Source organism: Microcaecilia unicolor, chromosome 3 (assembly GCF_901765095.1).
Source record: "Microcaecilia unicolor chromosome 3, aMicUni1.1, whole genome shotgun sequence".
Lineage (NCBI taxonomy): Eukaryota > Metazoa > Chordata > Amphibia > Gymnophiona > Siphonopidae > Microcaecilia > Microcaecilia unicolor.
Genome location: NC_044033.1, coordinates 27,649,098 through 27,668,489, shown reverse-complemented (window position 1 = coordinate 27,668,489; position 19,392 = coordinate 27,649,098). Strand labels below are relative to the sequence as shown.

Sequence of the window (19,392 nt, the reverse complement as noted above, 5' to 3'; positions counted from 1 at the left end):
GTGGGGCAGCAAACACGCCATAGCCCATTAACCAACCTCCAGTATGGTATGCATCACAGACAAACACAGTGCCGCCTTCTTACCGCTATTACACAGAAAGATATTTTGAAACCACACAGATGTTATGGTGAAATAATAACACACTATTTTTTTTTTTTGTTGTATTTCTGCAGACTGATACATTACTAAGTTATCTTACAGTACAGGAGACATTGACCTACACAGCGTTACTAGCGCTACAGAAGCATTCCAGTGTCACTATTAGAAAAAAGGTTTGTTCCATGCCAGCATTTATTTTATGGTGAAAATACTTGTGAGGTGGAAGAACCTGAGCTGAGGATGGGCTCTTTGGGTTGAGATTGAGCACCTGCACAATGTAGGGAGCTGATGTCCTGCCATCTGTCCCACTGGACCCCCCTCCCCAACACATTCTTGCTCCCCAACCCCAACACAATCATTTTCCCTGCTCCCTTCAATACATTCCTGGCTCCACTATACTTGCCTAAGGAGAAAGTTCCAGCAGACTCACACCTGCTTTTTCTGTGAGTACTTTTCTAATCTGAAACCGTGTACAGAGTTTTGGAAATACAAACTACATATGTGCTTGCAATTTCCAGCTTAAGTCTGCTCCTGGAACACCTCCACTCCATGCAGGTAGAACTCCAGCTAGTAGAATCAGCTCCTACCTTCATTCCTGTAATACAGTGATTCCCGAACCTGGTTCTGGAGGTACCCCAGCTAGTCAGGTTTTCAGGAAATCAATAATGAATTTTCATGAGAGAGATATGCATGAAAATCTCTCTCATGGATATCCATTGTGAATATCTTGAAAACCTGACTAGCTGGGGTGCCTCCAAGATCAGGTTTGGGAATCACTGCTGTAAAATATCAGATTGACCATTGTACGTCTGTCTTTTCCATCCATTGCAATCTTTGGAAACTCTCACTAAGCTGCTCTATATATCTGTTTTTCAGGTAGAGTCTGTAATGGCTGAGCTGAGTCTCAGCCATGTCGCTAATCACCTAATTGGTGGCCGTGTTTTCAACGGGATTTCTGGTGGTGAAAGGCGCCGAGTTTCAATTGCAGCACAGCTGATACAAGATCCCAGTGAGTTCAGCAGCTATTTGCTCAGCAATGGGACTGAGTTTGGAAAAAAAAAATTAGTTCTAGTTTTTATTCATGCTCAAAACATGTAATTTTAATTCTTATTTTATTCTAGTTTATTTATTTATTTATTTATGGCATTTATATCCCACAATATTCCCACCTAGAGGCAGGCTCAATGTGGCGTACAGTGGAGGAGTGGCCTAGTGGTTAGGGTGGTGGACTTTGGTCCTGGGGAACTGAGTTCAATTCCCACTACAGGCACAGGCAGCTCCTTGTGACTCTGGGCAAGTCACTTAACCCTCCATTGCCCCATGTAAGCCACATTGAGCCTGCCATGAGTGGGAAAGCACAGGGTACAAATGTAACAAAAATAGATACTATTGGAGATTCTACATGGAATGTTGCTACTATTGGAGATTCTACATGGAATGTTGCTATTCCACTAGCAACATTCCATGTAGAAGGCTGCGCAGGCTTCTGTTTCTGTGAGTCTGACGTCCTGCACGTACGTCAGACTCACAGAAGCAGAAGCCAGCACGGCCACATTGGTGATCTGCAAGGGCTGACTTCCACATGGAATGTTGCTAGTGGAATCTCAAATAGTAGCAACAGTGGAGGAGTGGCCTAGTGGTTAGGGTGGTGGACTTTGGTCCTGAGGAACTGAGTTCGATTCCCAGCACAGGCAGCTCCTTGTGACTCTGGGCAAGTCACTTAACCCTCCATTGCCCGCTGCATTGAGCCTGCCATGAGTAGGAAAGTGCGGGGTACAAATGTAAAAAAAATAAAATAAATATTAAGCAAACATTAATTCAAAATACAGTATTCAGAGTCGTGAAAGGGAAAGAGAAATAGCAGAGGGGGGAAAGGGAAGGAGGAGAAGGTGACAGTTCGTCACTAGGATAGCCATGGCTCAGAAGGATGTGGCGTATGCTCTACTAAAAAGGAAGGTCTTGAGTCGCTTCTTGAAGGTTGGGTGATCAGGAGTGAACTTGACCACCTGAGGCAGCCCGTTCCACAGTTGAGTGCAGAGATAAGAGAAAGAAGAAGCATAGACGCTCTTATATTTAAGGCCGCTAAAAGCTGGGTAGTGGAGATTGCGGTACAAACGAGCTGACTTGTGGGAGTTCCTGGACGGCAAGTTAATTAGTTCTGTCAAGAATGTCAATTTTAGTTTTTATTCAGTCCTTTCCCACAAATTTTAGTTCTTATTCAATTCATAAACTCATGACACGTAATTTCAGTTTCTTGCTTTTTTTTATTATGAGGAAAACAGACATAATTACAAGCATATCAAGAACAGCTCTCAGAATATCACATGCACATAACTTAGTGCATTTTTCAGTGTAAAACCAAACCAATAACACTAACAGACAGTGTCTATGATAACTGTTCAAGTTTAGCATTTTAGTTTCAGAAATACTCAAATTTCCAAGCAAAAGACAAAAGCCAGCAAATAAGAAAAACAAAATCTAGAACAGCCATCAGCAGGGCCGCCGAGAGGAAGGGGCAGGAGGGACAAAATTCCTTGGGCTCGGGCCTCCAAGGGGGGCCCGGCGCCGCAGTCCCCGGTCTCACCCGCCCACCCCCGGCTCCGTCGACAGCCCCCCTCCATCCACCACCAGGTCCCCTGCATTCAAATTACAGTGCCTCACCTCCGTGTGAAAGTGTAGCGGCAGATCGCCTCCCTTTGGGCCTTCTTCCCTTCCTGTGTCCCGCCCTCGCCTGATGTAACTTCCTGTTTCCGTGAGGGTGGGACACAAAGATGCCAGATGGGCTGGGCGGCTTTCCGCAACCCGCTGCAGGAAATTTTTGCCCACTGCGGGTCGCAGTTATTTGGGTGGCTTTCTTTTCCATTGGGCGGGGTTTTTTTCCTCGCCGGCTGCGGTTTTTCACCCCGCGGGGGCGTGGTTAATTACGTTGGGGGTGGAGCTGTTGACATCGGGGGTGGAGCTGTTGACATGGGGGGTGGAGCTGTTGGCATCAGGGGCGGAGCTGTTAACGTCGGGGTGGAGCTGTTGACATCAGGGGTGGAGCTGATGATGGCGGGGGCGGGGTTGATGACGGCAGGGGCGGGGTGTGCGGTTTTTGGACGGGTTTAGAGGCTGGTTTGGGCCAGAAAAATTATTTAAATCTGGCAACCCTGGTGGGACACAGGGAGGGAAGAAGGCCCGAAGGGAGGCGATCTGCCTTGCGTTTTCACATGGAGGTGAGGTGCTGTGATTTGAATGCAGGGGGCCCAGTGGCGGACGGAGGGAGGCTGTCGACGGGGCTGGAGGTGGGCGGGTGGAGACTGGGGACTGCAGCGTGGCAGCCTCGGGGGGGGGGGCGATGACCTCGGGTGGGCCGGCAGTGGTGGAAGTGGCCTTGCCCCGGGCCTGGACCAGTCTCTCGGTGGCCCTGGCCATCAGAATATCATATGTACATAACTCAGGGACATTTTCATTAACCCGGAACTACCGTAAGCTCTTGAGTGCATGCCATTTCCTATTTTTACCGTGGTGCTAACCAGGCACTGCCTGGTTACCGCCGGGTTACCACAAGAGCCCTTACCACCTCCTCAGTGGGTGGCGGTAAATGTTCCCTACCACATGGCCACATGCATGGCCATTTTTTAGGGGCTTTTTATCCACTGTGGGAAAAAGGGCCCTAGTGCCTAGAAAAATAGCCCCTGCCTCTACTGCAGGGCCCTTTTTACTGCAGCATAGTAAAAGGACCCTTTAGTGCTTTTTTAGTGTAAAACCAAACCAATAGCACAGACAATGTTCACTATTACTGTTAGCATTTAGTACTCTCATTTTCAGGAACCTTAGAACCTATACATGCAATCCTCAACATTAATCAACAGCACACGGCTTAGTACTTTTCAGCGATTAAACTCTGGAATTCATTGTCAGAGAATGTGGTAAAGGCAGTTAGCTTAGCGGGGTTTAAAAAAGGTTTGGACGGCTTCCTGAAGGAAAAGTCCATAATTAAAATGGACTTGGGAAAAATCCACTGCTTATTTCTGGAATTTATTTATTTATTTATTTTATTGCATTTGTATCCCACATTTTGCCACCTATTTGCGGGCTCAGTGTGGCTTACAATACATTGTAAATGATGGAAGTACAATTTGTTACAACTCAGTTATGGATTACATTGTGACAGTTATGTGAAGACAGAGTCAAGTATCGTTAGGGAATAGGACAAAGGAAGAGAACAATGCGCAGCATAAAATGTTTTGTACTTTTTTGGGAGAGGGGGGGGGGGGATCTTGCCAGGTATTTGTTACCTGGATTGGCCACTGTTGGAAACAGGATGCTGGGCTTGATGAACCTTTGGTCTTTCCCAGTATGGCAATACTTATGTACTTATGAGACACTCAGTGGACCGTGTGGTAACATTTTTACAAAAGCTATAACATAGAATCAGTGTATTCATTTTCGTTAATGTTTCGAAGTCTTCTGCTTTGTTTTTCCAGAGATTATTTTGCTTGATGAGCCAACAACAGGTCTTGACTCTATGACTGCAAACCACATTGTTACGCTGCTTTCAGAGCTCGCACGCAAGGGCAGGATAGTCATTATTTCTATCCATCAGCCTCGCTCTGAACTTTTCAAGGTAAGGAAGTGGTGGTAGCTGTGTTAGTCCACTTTTAAAGATAATAAATAGAAATAATAAAAAAAGGTTATTGTCTAACTTAATAGATTTTTTGATTAGCTTTTCGAAGGCAATACTTTCTTCTTCAATCAGGAAGAAAACGTTCATTTTCCATTAGGTAGATTTCTATGAATCACACTCTGATGATTATTCTAATTCTAATAAAAACCAAAGCATAAAATCATATACTAATTTCTAAAAGTGGAGGAGTGGCCTAGTGGTTAGGGTGGTGGACTTTGGTCCTGAGGAACTGAGTTTGATTCCCACTTCAGGCACAGGCAGCTCCTTGTGGCTCTGGGCAAGTCACTTAACCCTCCATTGCCCCATGTAAGCCGCATTGAGCCTGCCATGAGTGGGAAAGTGCAGGGTACAAATGTAACAAAAATAAAATAGATACTATTGGAGATTCTACATGGAATGTTGCTACTATTGGAGATTCTACATGGAATGTTGCTATTCCACTAGCAACATTCCATGTAGAAGGCTGCGCAGGCTTCTGTTTCTGTGAGTCTGACGTCCTGCACGTACGTGCAGGACGTCAGACTCACAGAAGCAGAAGCCTGCGCAGCCACATTGGTGATCTGCAAGGGCCGACTTCTACATGGAATGTTGCTAGTGGAATAGCAACATTCCATGTAGAATCTCAAATAGTAGCAACAGTGGAGGAGTGGCCTAGGGTGGTGGACTTTGGTCCTGAGGAACTGAGTTCGATTCCCACTTCAGGCACAGGCAGCTCCTTGTGACTCTGGACAAGTCACTTAACCCTCCATTGCCCCAGGTACAAATAAGCATCTGTATATGTAAGCCGCATTGAGCCTGCCATGAGTGGGGAAAGTGGGGGGTACAAATGTAACTTTAAAAAAAAATAAGAGAAAAATATTGTGCCCCTCTTACCAAGCTACAGCAAAAGGGGGTGTGCTTTTCACGTGCGCCGAGGCCCCCTTTTACTGCAGTGGGTAAAAGGGAAGTCTTTCTTTCCCACAGGAAATGGCCATGTGGCAAGTAAAGAAGTTGCTGCGAGGCCATTTCAGAGGGGGGAGCCCTTACCGCCACCCATTGAGGTGGCGGTAAGGGCTCCCGCACTAACCCAGGGGTAATTGGCAGCATGCGGCACTGCCCGATTTACCACCGGGTAAACCCTGGTGCTATAAAAATATATCTTTGTAGCACTTGATATGACGACACGCTAGGGGTGGGAAGTACTGCTGGGCTACTGCGGTAGCCCGGCGGTACTTTATGTTTAGCAAGTGGTAAGCCCACATTGGGCTTACCACCCCTTAGTAAAAGGGGCCCATTGTGTGGATGAAGACATCAATGGTTGGTTGTATACGTGGAGGGGCATAATCGAACAGAAACGCCTATCTCCATGGGCGTTTATCTCCGAGAACGGGTCCGTGAAGGGGCGGACCCAAGCGTATTTTCGAAACAATTAGACATCCATGTTTTATTCGCCAAGTTGTGAGCTGGGCGTTTTTGCTTTTCAGCGATAATGGACAATGAAATCGCCCAGCTCAAAAACGAATAAATCCAAGGCATTTGTTCGTGGGAGGGGCCAGGAGTCGTAGTGCACTGTCCCCCCTCACATGCCAGGACACCAACCGGGCACCCTAGGGGGCACTTTTACAAAAACAGAACAAAAGGTAAAAGAGCTCCCAGGTGCATAGCACCCTTCCCTTGTGTGTAGAGCCCCCCAAATCCCCCTCAAAACCCACTGCCCACAAGTCTACACCATTACTATAGCCCTAAGGAGTGAAAGGGGGCACCTACATGTGGGTACAGTGGGTTCGGGGGGGGTTGGACGACTAAGCATTAAGCAGCACAATTGTAACAGGTAGGGGGGGGATGGGCCTGGGTCCACCTGCCTGAAGTCCACTGCACCCCCTAACAACTGCTCCAGGGACCTGCATACTGCTGCCAGGGAGGTGGGTATGACATTTGAGGGTCAAAATAAAAAGTTGTGAAACATCATTTTTTGTGGTGGGAGGGGGTTTATGACCACTGGGGGAGTCAGGGGAGGTCATCCCCGATTCCCTCCAGTGGTCATCTGGTCATTTAGGGCACTTTTTGGGGCCTTATTCGTGGAAAAACAGGGTCCAGGAAAAGTGCCCTAAATTCTAGCTAAAAACGCATACTTTTGTCCCATTATCTGTGAAATGCGCCCATCTCTGTTCGGCAGATAACCACGCCCCAGTTCCGCCTTCGCCACACCTCTGACACGCCCCCATGAACTTTGTCCGCTTCCGCGACGGAGTGCAGTTGAAAACGTCCAAAATCGGCTTTCGATTATACCGCTTTAATCGTTTTTGTGAGATAAACGCCCATCTCCCGATTTAGGTCGGAACTTGGGCGTTTTTCTCGTTCGATTATAAGCTGGATAGTAGCCTATGAAGAACAAGGATCTATGAAGATGAGGTCTTCAACTGTATCCATACTGATTCTGAAGAAAACAGGATTCTCTGCGAACTGCGATACTCTTTCTTGAACTAGTATAAGCAACGTTCAAATATTATGCATCTGAGTTTGATACCACTTAGATCTCATTCAGATATAGGATTGTCAATAGAAATCAAACAAAATAAAACATGGAAAAGAAAATAAGATGATACCTTTTTTATTGGACATAACTTAATACATTTCTTGATTAGCTTTCGAAGGTTGCCCTTCTTCGTCAGATCGGAAATAAGCAAATGTGCTAGCTGACAGTGTATATAAGTGAAAACATTCAAGCATTACTATGACAGTAAAATAGATACCATTGGAGATTCTACATGGAATGTTGCTACTATTGGAGATTCTACATGGAATGTTGCTATTCCACTAGTAACATTCCATGTAGAAGGCTGCGCAGGCTTCTGTTTCTGTGAGTCTGACGTCCTGCACGTATGTGCAGGACGTCAGACTCACAGAAGCAGAAGCCTGCGCGGCCACATTGGTGATCCGCAAGGGCCGACTTCTACATGGAATGTTGCTAGTGGAATAGCAACATTCCATGTAGAATCTATAGAAATCAAACAAAATAAAACATGGAAAGAAAATAAGATGATCCCTTTTTTATTGGACATAACTTAATACATTTCTTGATTAGCTTTCGAAGGTTGCCCTTCTTCGTCAGATCGGAAAATAAGCAAATGTGCTAGCTGACAGTGTATATAAGTGAAAACATTCAAGCATTACTATGGCAGTCTGACAGGGTGGGAGGATGGGGGTGGGTAGGAGGTATGCATGGGGACATCAAAGCATATCATTGATATTCTAACAGGATGGGTGTGGATAGGTGAGGGGTGGGGTGATCAACAGAGACATACAGCTTTATGGTTTATAATGGGCTAGGAACCCCAGATCCTTGTTAAGTCCTTTCTGATGGGTGTTAAAATATTCAATCATTCTGACTTCAAAGGTCTTACGTTCTTGTATGGTTTTAAAGTTACCTTTCAGTATTCTCACTGTGAAATCACTGGTACAGTGTCCTGGTTCTGTGAAGTGCTGTCCCACCGGGGTGGGGGCCCTACTGGCTGTATTGTTCATGTGATGTCTATGTAAATTGAATCTTGTCTTAAGCATCTGGCCTGTTTCTCCAATATAGCATCCTTCGTTACATTTTTTACACTGAATGATATATACCACATTGGAAGATGAGCAAGTGAAAGATCCCTTTATGTTGACCAAAACCGAGCTTCTCATTTTCCCCCCCAAACCCACCTCCCCGCTCTCCCCGTTTTCTATTTCTGTTGATGGCTCTCTCATTCTCCCTGTCTCCTCAGCTCGAAACCTTGGGGTCCTCTTTGACTCTTCTCTCTCCTTCTCTGCTCATATCCAGCAGACCGCCAAGACCTGTCGTTTCTTTCTTTACAACATCCGTAAAATCCGCCCCTTTCTTTCCGAGCACTCTACCAAAACCCTCATCCACACCCTTGTCACATCTCGTTTAGACTACTGCAATCTGCTTCTTGCTGGCCTCCCACTTAGTCACCTCTCCCCTCTCCAGTCGGTTCAAAACTCTGCTGCCCGTCTCATCTTCCGCCAGGGTCGCTTTACTCATACTACCCCTCTCCTCAAGACCCTTCACTGGCTCCCTATCCGTTTTCGCATCCTGTTCAAACTTCTTCTACTAACCTATAAATGTATTCACTCTGCTGCTCCCCAGTATCTCTCCACACTCGTCCTTCCCTACACCCCTTCCCGTGCACTCCGCTCCATGGATAAATCCTTCTTATCTGTTCCCTTCTCCACTACTGCCAACTCCAGACTTCGCGCCTTCTGTCTCGCTGCACCCTACGCCTGGAATAAACTTCCTGAGCCCCTACGTCTTGCCCCATCCTTGGCCACCTTTAAATCTAGACTGAAACCACCTCTTTAACATTGCTTTTGACTCGTAACCACTTGTAACCACTCGCCTCCACCTACCCTCCTCTCTTCCTTCCCGTTCACATTAATTGATTTGATTACTTTATTTATTTTTTGTCTATTAGATTGTAAGCTCTTTGAGCAGGGACTGTCTTTCTTCTATGTTTGTACAGCGCTGCGTATGCCTTGTAGCGCTATAGAAATGCTAAATAGTAGTAGTAGTAGTAATCTTTCCTTTGTGGGTAACTGTGGGGTCCTGTGAAATATTTTGGCATAGTTTGCAACTGGATAAATTACAGGGACGTGTGCCCTTCTGTTCCTTTTCAGTCTGTGATGGAAGTTTACTTCTGATTAGCTTGTGTTTTAAGTTGGGTGGCTGTCGGAAGGCCAGTACTGGTGGGGATGGGAATATCTCTTTCAGTAATTCATCCTCCTGGAGTATAGGTTGTAGATCTCTTATGATTTTCCTCAGTTTTTCCAGCTCTGGATTGTATGTCACTACAAGGGGGATTCTGTCTGTGGCTTTTTTCTCCTTGTACTGTAGCAGATTCTCCCTGGGTGTTTTGAGGGAGGAGGCAATATTCTTTGAGATTATTTTGGGGTTGTAGCCTTTCTGTTTGAAGGATGCAGTCAGGCTTTTAAGGTGTCTGTCTCTGTCCCCTGGGTCAGAGCAGATACGGTGGTATCTTGTGGCTTGGCTGTAAATGATGGATCTTTTTGTATGTGAAGGATGGAAGCTGGAGTTGTGGAGGTAGCTGCATCTGTCTGTGGGTTTCTTGTATATAGATGTTTGTATACAGCCATCACTGATGTTTTCACTTATATACACTGTCAGCTAGCACATTTGCTTATTTCCGATCTGAGGAAGAAGGGCAACCTTCGAAAGCTAATCAAGAAATGTATTAAGTTATGTCCAATAAAAAAGGTATCATCTTATTTTCTTTTCCATGTTTTATTTTGTTTGATTTCTATAGATTCTACATGGAATGTTGCTATTCCACTAGCAACATTCCATGTAGAAGTCGGCCCTTGTAGATCACCAATGTGGCCGCGCAGGCTTCTGCTTCTGTGAGTCTGACGTCCTGCACGTACGTGCAGGACGTCAGACTCACAGAAACAGAAGCCTGCGCAGCCTTCTACATGGAATGTTGCTAGTGGAATAGCAACATTCCATGTAGAATCTCCAATAGTAGCAACATTCCATGTAGAATCTCCAATGGTATCTATTTTACTGTCATAGTAATGCTTGAATGTTTTCACTTATATACACTGTCAGCTAGCACATTTGCTTCTTTCCGATCTGAGGAAGAAGGGCAACCTTCGAAAGCTAATCAAGAAATGTATTAAGTTATGTCCAATAAAAAAGGTATCATCTTATTTTCTTTTCCATGTTTTATTTTGTTTGATTTGTATAGATTCTACATGGAATGTTGCTATTCCACTAGCAACATTCCATGTAGAAGTCGGCCCTTGTAGATCACCAATGTGGCCGCGCAGGCTTCTGCTTCTGTGAGTCTGACGTCCTGCACGTATGGCTTAGAGTCTCTGACAGCAAAAGTTTGAATTGTTGCAACATCCCTTCTTTGTGTCGCGAGTTGGGTCCCTGGTCCTCAATCAGGTTCTCAGACTTTTCACAAAGAAGATGCATGAGGAATATTTTCAGACATTGAAGATCACACGTGCAAAACATCTCTCTTTGTGAAAACTCTGAAAAACAGACTGGTTTGTGACCCTCCAAGACTGGATTTGGGGGCCCCTGCCCTTAGTAGATCTATTGGAGCAAACTTCCAGTTGGTTGGTTGGAACTATAGCTAAAATTTTCATTTCCTGATGCCTCACAGAAGGATTGAGGAAAGGAGTGGCCTAGTGGTTACAGCAATGGGCAAAATAACTAGGGTTCCAATCCCAGTTCTACTACTGACGTTGAGCAAGTCACGTTATCTTCTAGCTACTTAGATTGTAAGTTGTTTGGGGCTGAACCTTTCATATTTGAAAAGGTGCTGTAAGCTTCCTTGAAATAATATTATAGTCGGAATCCGGAACGCAGTTTTCCTATTTTCTTGAATTGTGAGAACATTATGCGTGTCAATGTCTCTAAAAAAACATCAACATGTCATATTGTGTCATATTATTTCACCAGGTGTTTGACAAAATTGCTATCATGAGCTGTGGAGAACTCATTTTCTGTGGTAACCCTCAGGAGATGATAGGCTTTTTTACAAACTGTGGTTATCCATGTCCGGAACATTCTAACCCTTTCGATTTTTATGGTAAGATTTTCTTTTCTGTTTGAAAATCAAAACAAGTGTTTTGGGTAAACATGCATTTTCTTTTCTTGTAGTTGCAAAAAAATTATAAAATGATTACAGAGGGGGCAATTCTGTGACTGGGCACCTCTAGTAGGCGCACTGATGCTGCATGCTGATTATCAATTCTATAAAACAAGTCAGAAGAAACAATAGAAGCCTTCAAAATCGGGACAAGTCTTTTCATTGCCCAACATACATCAATGTGGAGCTACAGTACATCAATCTTATGCATCGAAGACCCGACACAGGCTGTGTTTTGGCGCACAGCGCCTGCCTCAGGCTTCAATCAATATCTGTTGTCTAATGCAAGAAAACCGAGCTGCAGAGCTGGATACACAAATAAATGGGACTTTATCCCAGCACAGATAATGCCTTTGCTAAGGTATTTATGCACATATCCTATATAATAAAGTGCACCTCCAACGTTCTGAAGCCGAGAAAGTGAAGCCTTCAAGCCTTGAAGCATTCCTGCAACGTTCCAGAACTACATGTCGTCAATTGAGGAGATGGAGCCTTACAGAGCGCACGAATGCTTCAAGGCTTGAAGGCTTCACTTTCTCGGCTTCAGAACGTTGGAGGTGCGTTTTATTATATAGGATGTGCTCGGTGCTTTTCTGTAGCACATGGGGGGAATTTAATATATGCTGATTAAAGTAGAGGAGTGGCTGGAGGGGGGCAGGGGACACAGGAGAATCGCTGGGTGGCTGGAGGGGGGCAGGGAAGAGAGGAGATTCGCTGACTGGAGGGGGGGCAGGGGAGATAGGAGAATCGCTGGAGGGGGGCAAGGGAAAAAGGAGAATCGCTGGGTGGCTGGAGGGGGGCAGGGGACACAGGAGAATCGCTGGGTGGCTGGAGGGGGGGCAGAGGAGACACACTCACACCCAGCAGTCTCACTCTCTCTCTCTGTCACACACACACACTCGCATATTCACTCTCACACACACACAGTCAATCTCACACACACTCTCACAAACATACACATTCCGAGGAAAACCTTGCTAGCTAGCGCCCGTTTCATTTGTGTCAGAAACTGGCCTGTTTTACTAGTCACTATATATACAGCTTGAACTTACGTGAGTATGTGATACATTCACATAAGTGCTAGTATGCTATAATTATATGCACGCAAATGGCACTTAACATTACGTGCACTGCTCTAGAATTAATGCTTTTCTGCAGGGCTGACCCAAGCACTGTCTTGAAGAAGATCTGGGTTTGATTTTTTTCCACTCAGTTCCTGGTTCTTGGACCAGAAGAGGCTGGTGATGCTGAAAAGGCAGTGCTCATATTCCCTTGTAAGAAGGGATCCTCAGCAATGATTGAGGTGACTAATGTAAGGACTTCTTCCAGATCCAGAAGAAGCTACCTTCTGCCCTTGCAGTCAGAGGACTGTTGCCAGCTTGGCCAAGCTAGATGAGAAAGGGGGAAAATGAAAATGAGGGCAACCCTAGGTAACTGTGAATGGTACCATTAGGGTAGGTTACAACTGAGCTGGAACTTCAGAAGAGTAGGCGAAGTTTGCGAGGTTCCTCTCCCCTTAAAGGGGACCACACTGCTGCAATCCATGGTTACTTTTTATGCATTACCTTTGCACCACAAGTCAAGTGGCTGGAGGGGGGACAGAGGAGGAGTGGCCTAGTGGTTAGAGTGGTGGACTTTGGTCCTGGGGAACTGGGGTCGATTCCCACTGCAGGCACAGGCAGCTCCTTGTGACTCTGGGCAAGTCACTTAACCCTCCATTGCCCCATGTAAGCAGCATTGAGCCTGCCATGAGTGGGAAAGCGTGGGGTACAAATGTAACAACAACAAAAAAAAAAAAGTAAGAACATAATTGCTATTCTGGGTCAGACCAAAGGTCCATTTAGCTCAGTCTCTTGCTTCCAACTTCAAAAATCATCCAAAGTATTTAGGGAAAGGGAAATAGGACTTGATATACCACCTTTCTGAGGTTTTTGCAACTACATTCAAAGCGGTTTACATATGTTCAGGTACTTATTTTGTACCAGGGGCAATGGAGGGTTAAGTGCAGTGGCATACCAAAGGGGGGTAGGGGGGGACGCTCAGCCCCGGGTGCACGCTTCTGGGGGGGGGGGTGCCGTGAGCCTGTCAGCTCCGCTTGTTTCCTGCTCTCTCTGCCCCGGAACAGGTTACTCCCTGTTCCGGGGCAGGGAGAGCAGGGCCAGCGGAGCTGACAGGCGCGCAGCTGCTCCCAGCAGCCAAGAAGGCACCTGGGGGGGGGGGGGTTGATGCGCCAGAAGGGGGGGGGTGATTCACCAGGGGGGGGTGTTGATGCACCGGAAGGGGGGGGTTGATTCGCCAGGGGGGGTGTTTGATGCGCTGGGGGGGTGTCATGCTGCACCTGGGGGGGGGGGCGCAGCGGCGATCCGCCCCGGGTGTTAGCCAACCAAGGATCGCCACTGGTTAAGTGACTTGCCCAGAGTCATAAGGAGCTGCAGTGGGAATTGAACTCAGTTCCCCAGGATCAAAATCCACTGCACTAACCACTAGGCTACTCCTCCACTCCATTTACAGACATTTGTACCTGCCTTTATTGGAGATAACAAATGCAAGGCCCTGTTTACTAAGATGCGCTAGTGTTTTTAGAGTGCGCTAACCATGTAGATGCCCATAGGCATCTACGTTAACACACCTCTAGCACAGCTTAGTAAACAGGGCAGACAGTGTGCAAAATAACACATGCAGTTTTGAAAATGCAATCTATGCGCTTTGTAACACAGCCCTGGGAATGAGTGCCCCTAACACAGAGCATACTTTAGCCAGAGGCAGCCCCTTTGCCCAGGGGTATGGCTTTTGAGAACTGTTCTCTAACCCCCCCCCCCCCCCCTTTACAAAGGTGCACTAGCAGCTGCCGTGCAGCTTAGTAAACAGAGGGGTAAAAGTTTTTGTTTACCTTTAATTTTCAGTTTGGAAATTTATGATGTAAGACAAGTGGACATGCTTCCAAAGGTTATTCTTAGCTTAGCCTTTGCCTTTACCCTCAAGTCAAAAGAATTACCAGAAAAAACATAAATTATAATAAACTTAACAGCTCCAAAAGTCATAGGCAGCAGAATGGGTTTGGCCACAGGAACCATGGCCATACCAATTTTTAGAAACAAAAAAAGCAACACTGGGCCTTCAGGATTGAGATAATCAAAGTCTCCTGTTTATTAATTGACGGATAGACCCGACACGGGCCGTGTTTCGGCGCACTGGCGCCTGCCTCAGGGGTCTAGACATAAAATAACAAAAAACAAACCAATATATATCATCATTCAAATCATACATTCATATATAGCGCACATACAAAATGAACTTATTACATATAGATACTTCACTTTAGACTTCAGTGTGACATATGTATAACAAATAAATTAAAATTATACACCTAATAAGAAACATATGCATCCTAAAACATGTATATCTAAAAACATTAATGTCTATTTGATTTGAAACCACATGTATACCTACCAATGTTTTGCCTCACACATCAGCAAGAAGGGAGATGGGGAGGGAGCAGGGACAGAACTTACTCCCCTGTTTACTAAACCGCGCTAGCGGCTGCTATGTGCTAATGCCAACACAGCCCATTCACTTTGAATGGCTGTGTCGGCATTGCAGCGTGGCAGCCACTAGCATAGCTTAGTAAACAGGGGGTTAATTTGTTTGGCCCTCCCAAGCAGAAACTTGTACTGCCCCCTTTAAAAGCAATAAACACGTGTGAACAAAGTGTGTAGTCCAGATTTGTTACATCAGAGAAATAAAAATAATTTAACAATTACTAACAATAATCTAATAACACTCAAATTAAGTTTTACCATTATACCGATCTTTAGCATTCCTTACAATTAAACGCTGTAAATAAACAGCTCGTCACAAATATTTCTAAAAGATTTCAGTCTGCAAAACTGATGATACATAGGATCTCATATTGTTTGGAAACCATTTGCAGTTGATGTGACATCAGTGGACACCAGAAGCAAAGAGCGTGAGATGGAAACCTACAGCAGAGTCCACACCATCGCATCTGCCTACAGAAATTCAGAATACTTTCTCCGCACTTTGGAAGATATTGAAAGAGCAAAGCATAGGAAGGACTTACCAGCTATACCTTTTAAAAACCAAGATCCACCTAGTGTGATTTCCAAGCTGTTTGTCCTCTTACGGTAAGAGAATGTGGGGCTCATTTTCAAAAGAGAAAAACGTCCCAAAATGGCATCAGATATGCATATTTCTTGCAGACAATGTCTAAAGCATATAATCAAATCCAAAAAACCCGCCAAGTCCGTTAGCCACCAAAAAGAAGATATTCCCAAAGGGGGCGTTTTGTGGGCTTGACTTGGGTGGTGTTACATAATGAACGTTTAGTCAATAACGGATAGCAAAATGACTTCCTGGGTGCAGAAAGAAAAACAACCAGAATTAGACCTGCTTTCAAAATGTCTAGGATAAGGCTAAACCTGTTTCTAGACCCATTTGTGATTTTGCTGAGTTGGAGAGTGGAGAGGTGGAAGTGATCATTTGTGAGAAAATGTGGAGAGATGCTGAGAACTTTACCTTTGAGGAAAAGTCCATAGTTTGCTATTGAGACAGACAAAGGAAAGCCACTGGTTGCCTTAGGATTGGTAACATGGAATATTGCTATTTGGGTTTTTAAACCAACCAAACACTAGGTGGAAGAAAACAAGTCCAAATGACCAGCCAAAACACAGGAGTAAGAGCTCCAATCAAAGTTTATTGGGACCCGACACGGTCCGTGCTTCTGCAGAAATGCCTTCTTCAGGGGTCGATAAATCCTCTGCTGAACGTCAAACCAACTTTGAGTGCTAGGAAAGCACAAGTATAATAATGCTGGGTTCGCTTTTCATTTGTTTGATTTGGCTTCGTCCCCTCAAGTAGATGAGGGGAAGAGAGGGAAACAGCAGGGGAAAGGAAGGCGGAGATGCAGAAGATCAAGCAGCTGAAGAGAATGATCGATCACATAGGTAGGTCTTTAGGGATTTCTTGAATAGTCTGTGATCGGTAGTCTCTTTTAACGTTGATGGCAGAGCGTTCCAATAACGGGGACACTGGAAGCAAAATGAAGAGGCAAAGAGCAGCTTGTATCTTAAGTTCCTGCAGTTAGGAAAGTGGAGATTGAGATAGGTGCGGGACGACTTCTCGGAATTTCTGGGCGGGAGGTCGATCAGGCTGAACACATAGGCTGGAGCGTCCCCATATACAATCTTGTGGGTAAGAGCACAGACTTTGAATTCAATCCGTTCTTTGGATGTGAAAGTTGAGTCCAAAATCAACCATCAGCAAATCCTGTGATACAGATCAGATCTGCCTTGTAGCCTTAGACTGATATAAGACTGTTAGGTGGTCCATGACCTAAAGCTTTCTGAATTGAAGCGGTGCAAAGAAAAGCTATGAGAATGGTATGGGATTTGCGTTACAAGACGTATGAGGAGAGACTTGCTGACCTAAACATGTATACTCTGGAGAAAAGGAGAAAGAGGGGTGATATGATACAGACGTTCAAATATTTGAAAGGTATTAATCCCCAAACGAACCTTTTCCGGAGATGCGAAGGTGGTAGAACGAGAGGACATGAAATGAAATTGAAGGGAGGCAGACTCAAGAAAAATGTCAGGATGTATTTTTTCACGGAGAGAGTGGTGGATGCTTGGAATGCCCTCCCGAGGGAGGTGGTGGAGATGAAAACGGTAACAGAATTCAAACATGTGTGGGATAAACATAAAGGAATCCTGTTCAGAAGTAATAGATCCTCAGGAGCTTAGCTGAGATTGGGTGGCGGAGCCGGTGGGGGGAGGCGGGGCTAGTGCTGGGCAGACTTATACGGTCTGTGCCAGAGCCGTTGGTGGAAGGCGGGACTGGTGGTTCAGAGGAGGGGATAGTGATGGGCAGACTTATACGGTCTGTGCCAGAGCCAACTGGTGGGAGGTGGGGCTGGTGGTTGGGAGGTGGGGATAGTGCAGGGCAGACTTATACGGTCTGTGCCCTGAAGAGGACAGGTACAAATAAAAAGTAGCACATAAGAGTTTATCTTGTTGGGCAGACTGGATGGACCGTAAAGGTCTTTTTCTGCCGTCATCTTCTATGTTACTATGTGTCAACACGAAGAAATATCTATATCACTAAATCCTTTCTTTACTCTTATTGAAAAATACATTCTATCACTGATATCATATTAAAACAACTTACTTTTTGTTTTGTATTTTCAGAAGAACTGTAAGAAACTTATCCAGGAACAGGACTGGTATCATAATGCGACTCTTCCAAAATCTGATATTTGGCATATTTTTAGCATTTTTCCTTACAAGACTAAAGAAAGATGTTCAAAAGGGAGCAATACAAGACAGGATGGGTGTTATCTACCAGTGCGTGGGTGCAACGCCTTACACAGGAATGCTTAACGCTGTGGTGTTATGTAAGTTATTACACTGTATGTAATGGTGTACTTGATATAAATCATCCACTATCTTAAGTTCATCTGTTTTACTAAGACTCTTGGCCAAATCTCAAGGTCTGTGGGATGTGCCAGTTTTAAAAAGTTTATAAAAAGTCAGCAGTGAAAACCAAGTTACTTACCTGGAGCAGGTTTTCTCCATGAACAGCAGGATACAAGTCTTCCTGGCATGGGTGACATCACTGACGGAGCCTGTGTTGGAAAGCTTCTCCAGCTTAGTATGTCCTCGAAATTTTTGAGCTGCTTCATACAGCATGTATGCCACTTCCCACGTACTGCTGTCACGCAAGACCATCTCAGTCCAATTATTCTGCTTGAGTAGAATGCATCTCTTGGGGAGGTGGGAAGGTATACTACTGTCCATGGAGAACACCTGCTACAGGTAAGTCAAAACGCACTAGCGATTTCCATTCGCCAATGCCGACGAAGCCCATTGAAAGTGAATGGGCTTTGTCGGCATTACCACGCCAGGAATGGCTAGCACATTTGGTAAAAGAGGCCCTTAGCGTTCTCTGCAGACAAGCAGGATAGCAAGTCCTCAGCATGGACCTCCCTATCAACAGGCTGCCTTTAACAGAAAAGGGGAAAATAACCACAACTAAAAGTGCTGCAACGGGCAGACATTTTGGTGGTATGTAGCCATTTTTGCATTTTTCTACTAAATTTTCATTCACAGCTACTAGGGGATTTTCTTTTCTAATCTTTCTTTCCCCACCACCAATGTATCTAGTCTTCACTGATGGCCCCATGCACGAGGACTCCTTCTGCAATCATGTACCCTAATTTGGCTACTAGATACCAGCATTGAGTGACTGCTGTAACTTCCCTTAAACACTCCGACTCCTCACAACCCAACTGCATTGGGAGAATTGCACTGGGAGGCAGGAGGCTTACACGTGGCAATACACAGCATTGTTACCGAACCACTAGATTGGCACTTCTGTGCTTCTTTAAATATAAAATTTCTTTAAGATTGCAGAACCTCACCATCACAGCACCTCTCTAGTGCTAGTGTCAAAAAATACATATCTTTTCATAAAATATCTGAGTGAAAAGAAATAAATTGAACGAAAATGGTTCCAAATCAAAATCTACGACCACTTGAACTTCAGGAAATCACTAAAAAACCAACCTCTTCAAAAAGGCCTACCCCCAATGACCCCACGTAACCCTCTTCACCTACCAACACGGCATGACTATGATCGAACAGGACAACACGCAATCTTCATCCATCCCGATCCTCCACTTCTACCTCATACGATCACTATACAACCTTGTATTTGTTAACCACCGACTGGGCAAACGCCTTTGACGGTACTATGTAAGCCACATTGAGCCTGCAAATAGGTGGGAAAATGTGGGGTACAAATGCAACAAATATATAAAAGACATTTGCCACAGAAACAAACTCAGCATGTTCTAGAAACTGCCTTGTGCAAGCTTTGCAAAGACAGATGGAGCCAATAAGCTTCTTTTAAGAAGAAGGTCTTTTGTCTTCTGTGGAATAATTAGCAACTGCA

General features: G+C 45.0%; 1 protein-coding gene across 1 annotated transcript in view; it reads left to right on the top strand.

Moving 5' to 3' along the window:
- The window catches only part of ABCG5 (ATP binding cassette subfamily G member 5), a 46,390-nt gene that overhangs the window by 10,264 nt on the left and 16,734 nt on the right, over window positions 1-19,392 (top strand). The window contains exons 4-9 of the mRNA XM_030194613.1: window positions 174-272; window positions 976-1,108; window positions 4,569-4,708; window positions 11,232-11,361; window positions 15,353-15,566; window positions 17,628-17,833. Of these exons, the coding sequence (XP_030050473.1) occupies window positions 174-272; window positions 976-1,108; window positions 4,569-4,708; window positions 11,232-11,361; window positions 15,353-15,566; window positions 17,628-17,833 (922 nt within the window). The remainder of the gene's footprint in view (window positions 1-173; window positions 273-975; window positions 1,109-4,568; window positions 4,709-11,231; window positions 11,362-15,352; window positions 15,567-17,627; window positions 17,834-19,392) is intronic.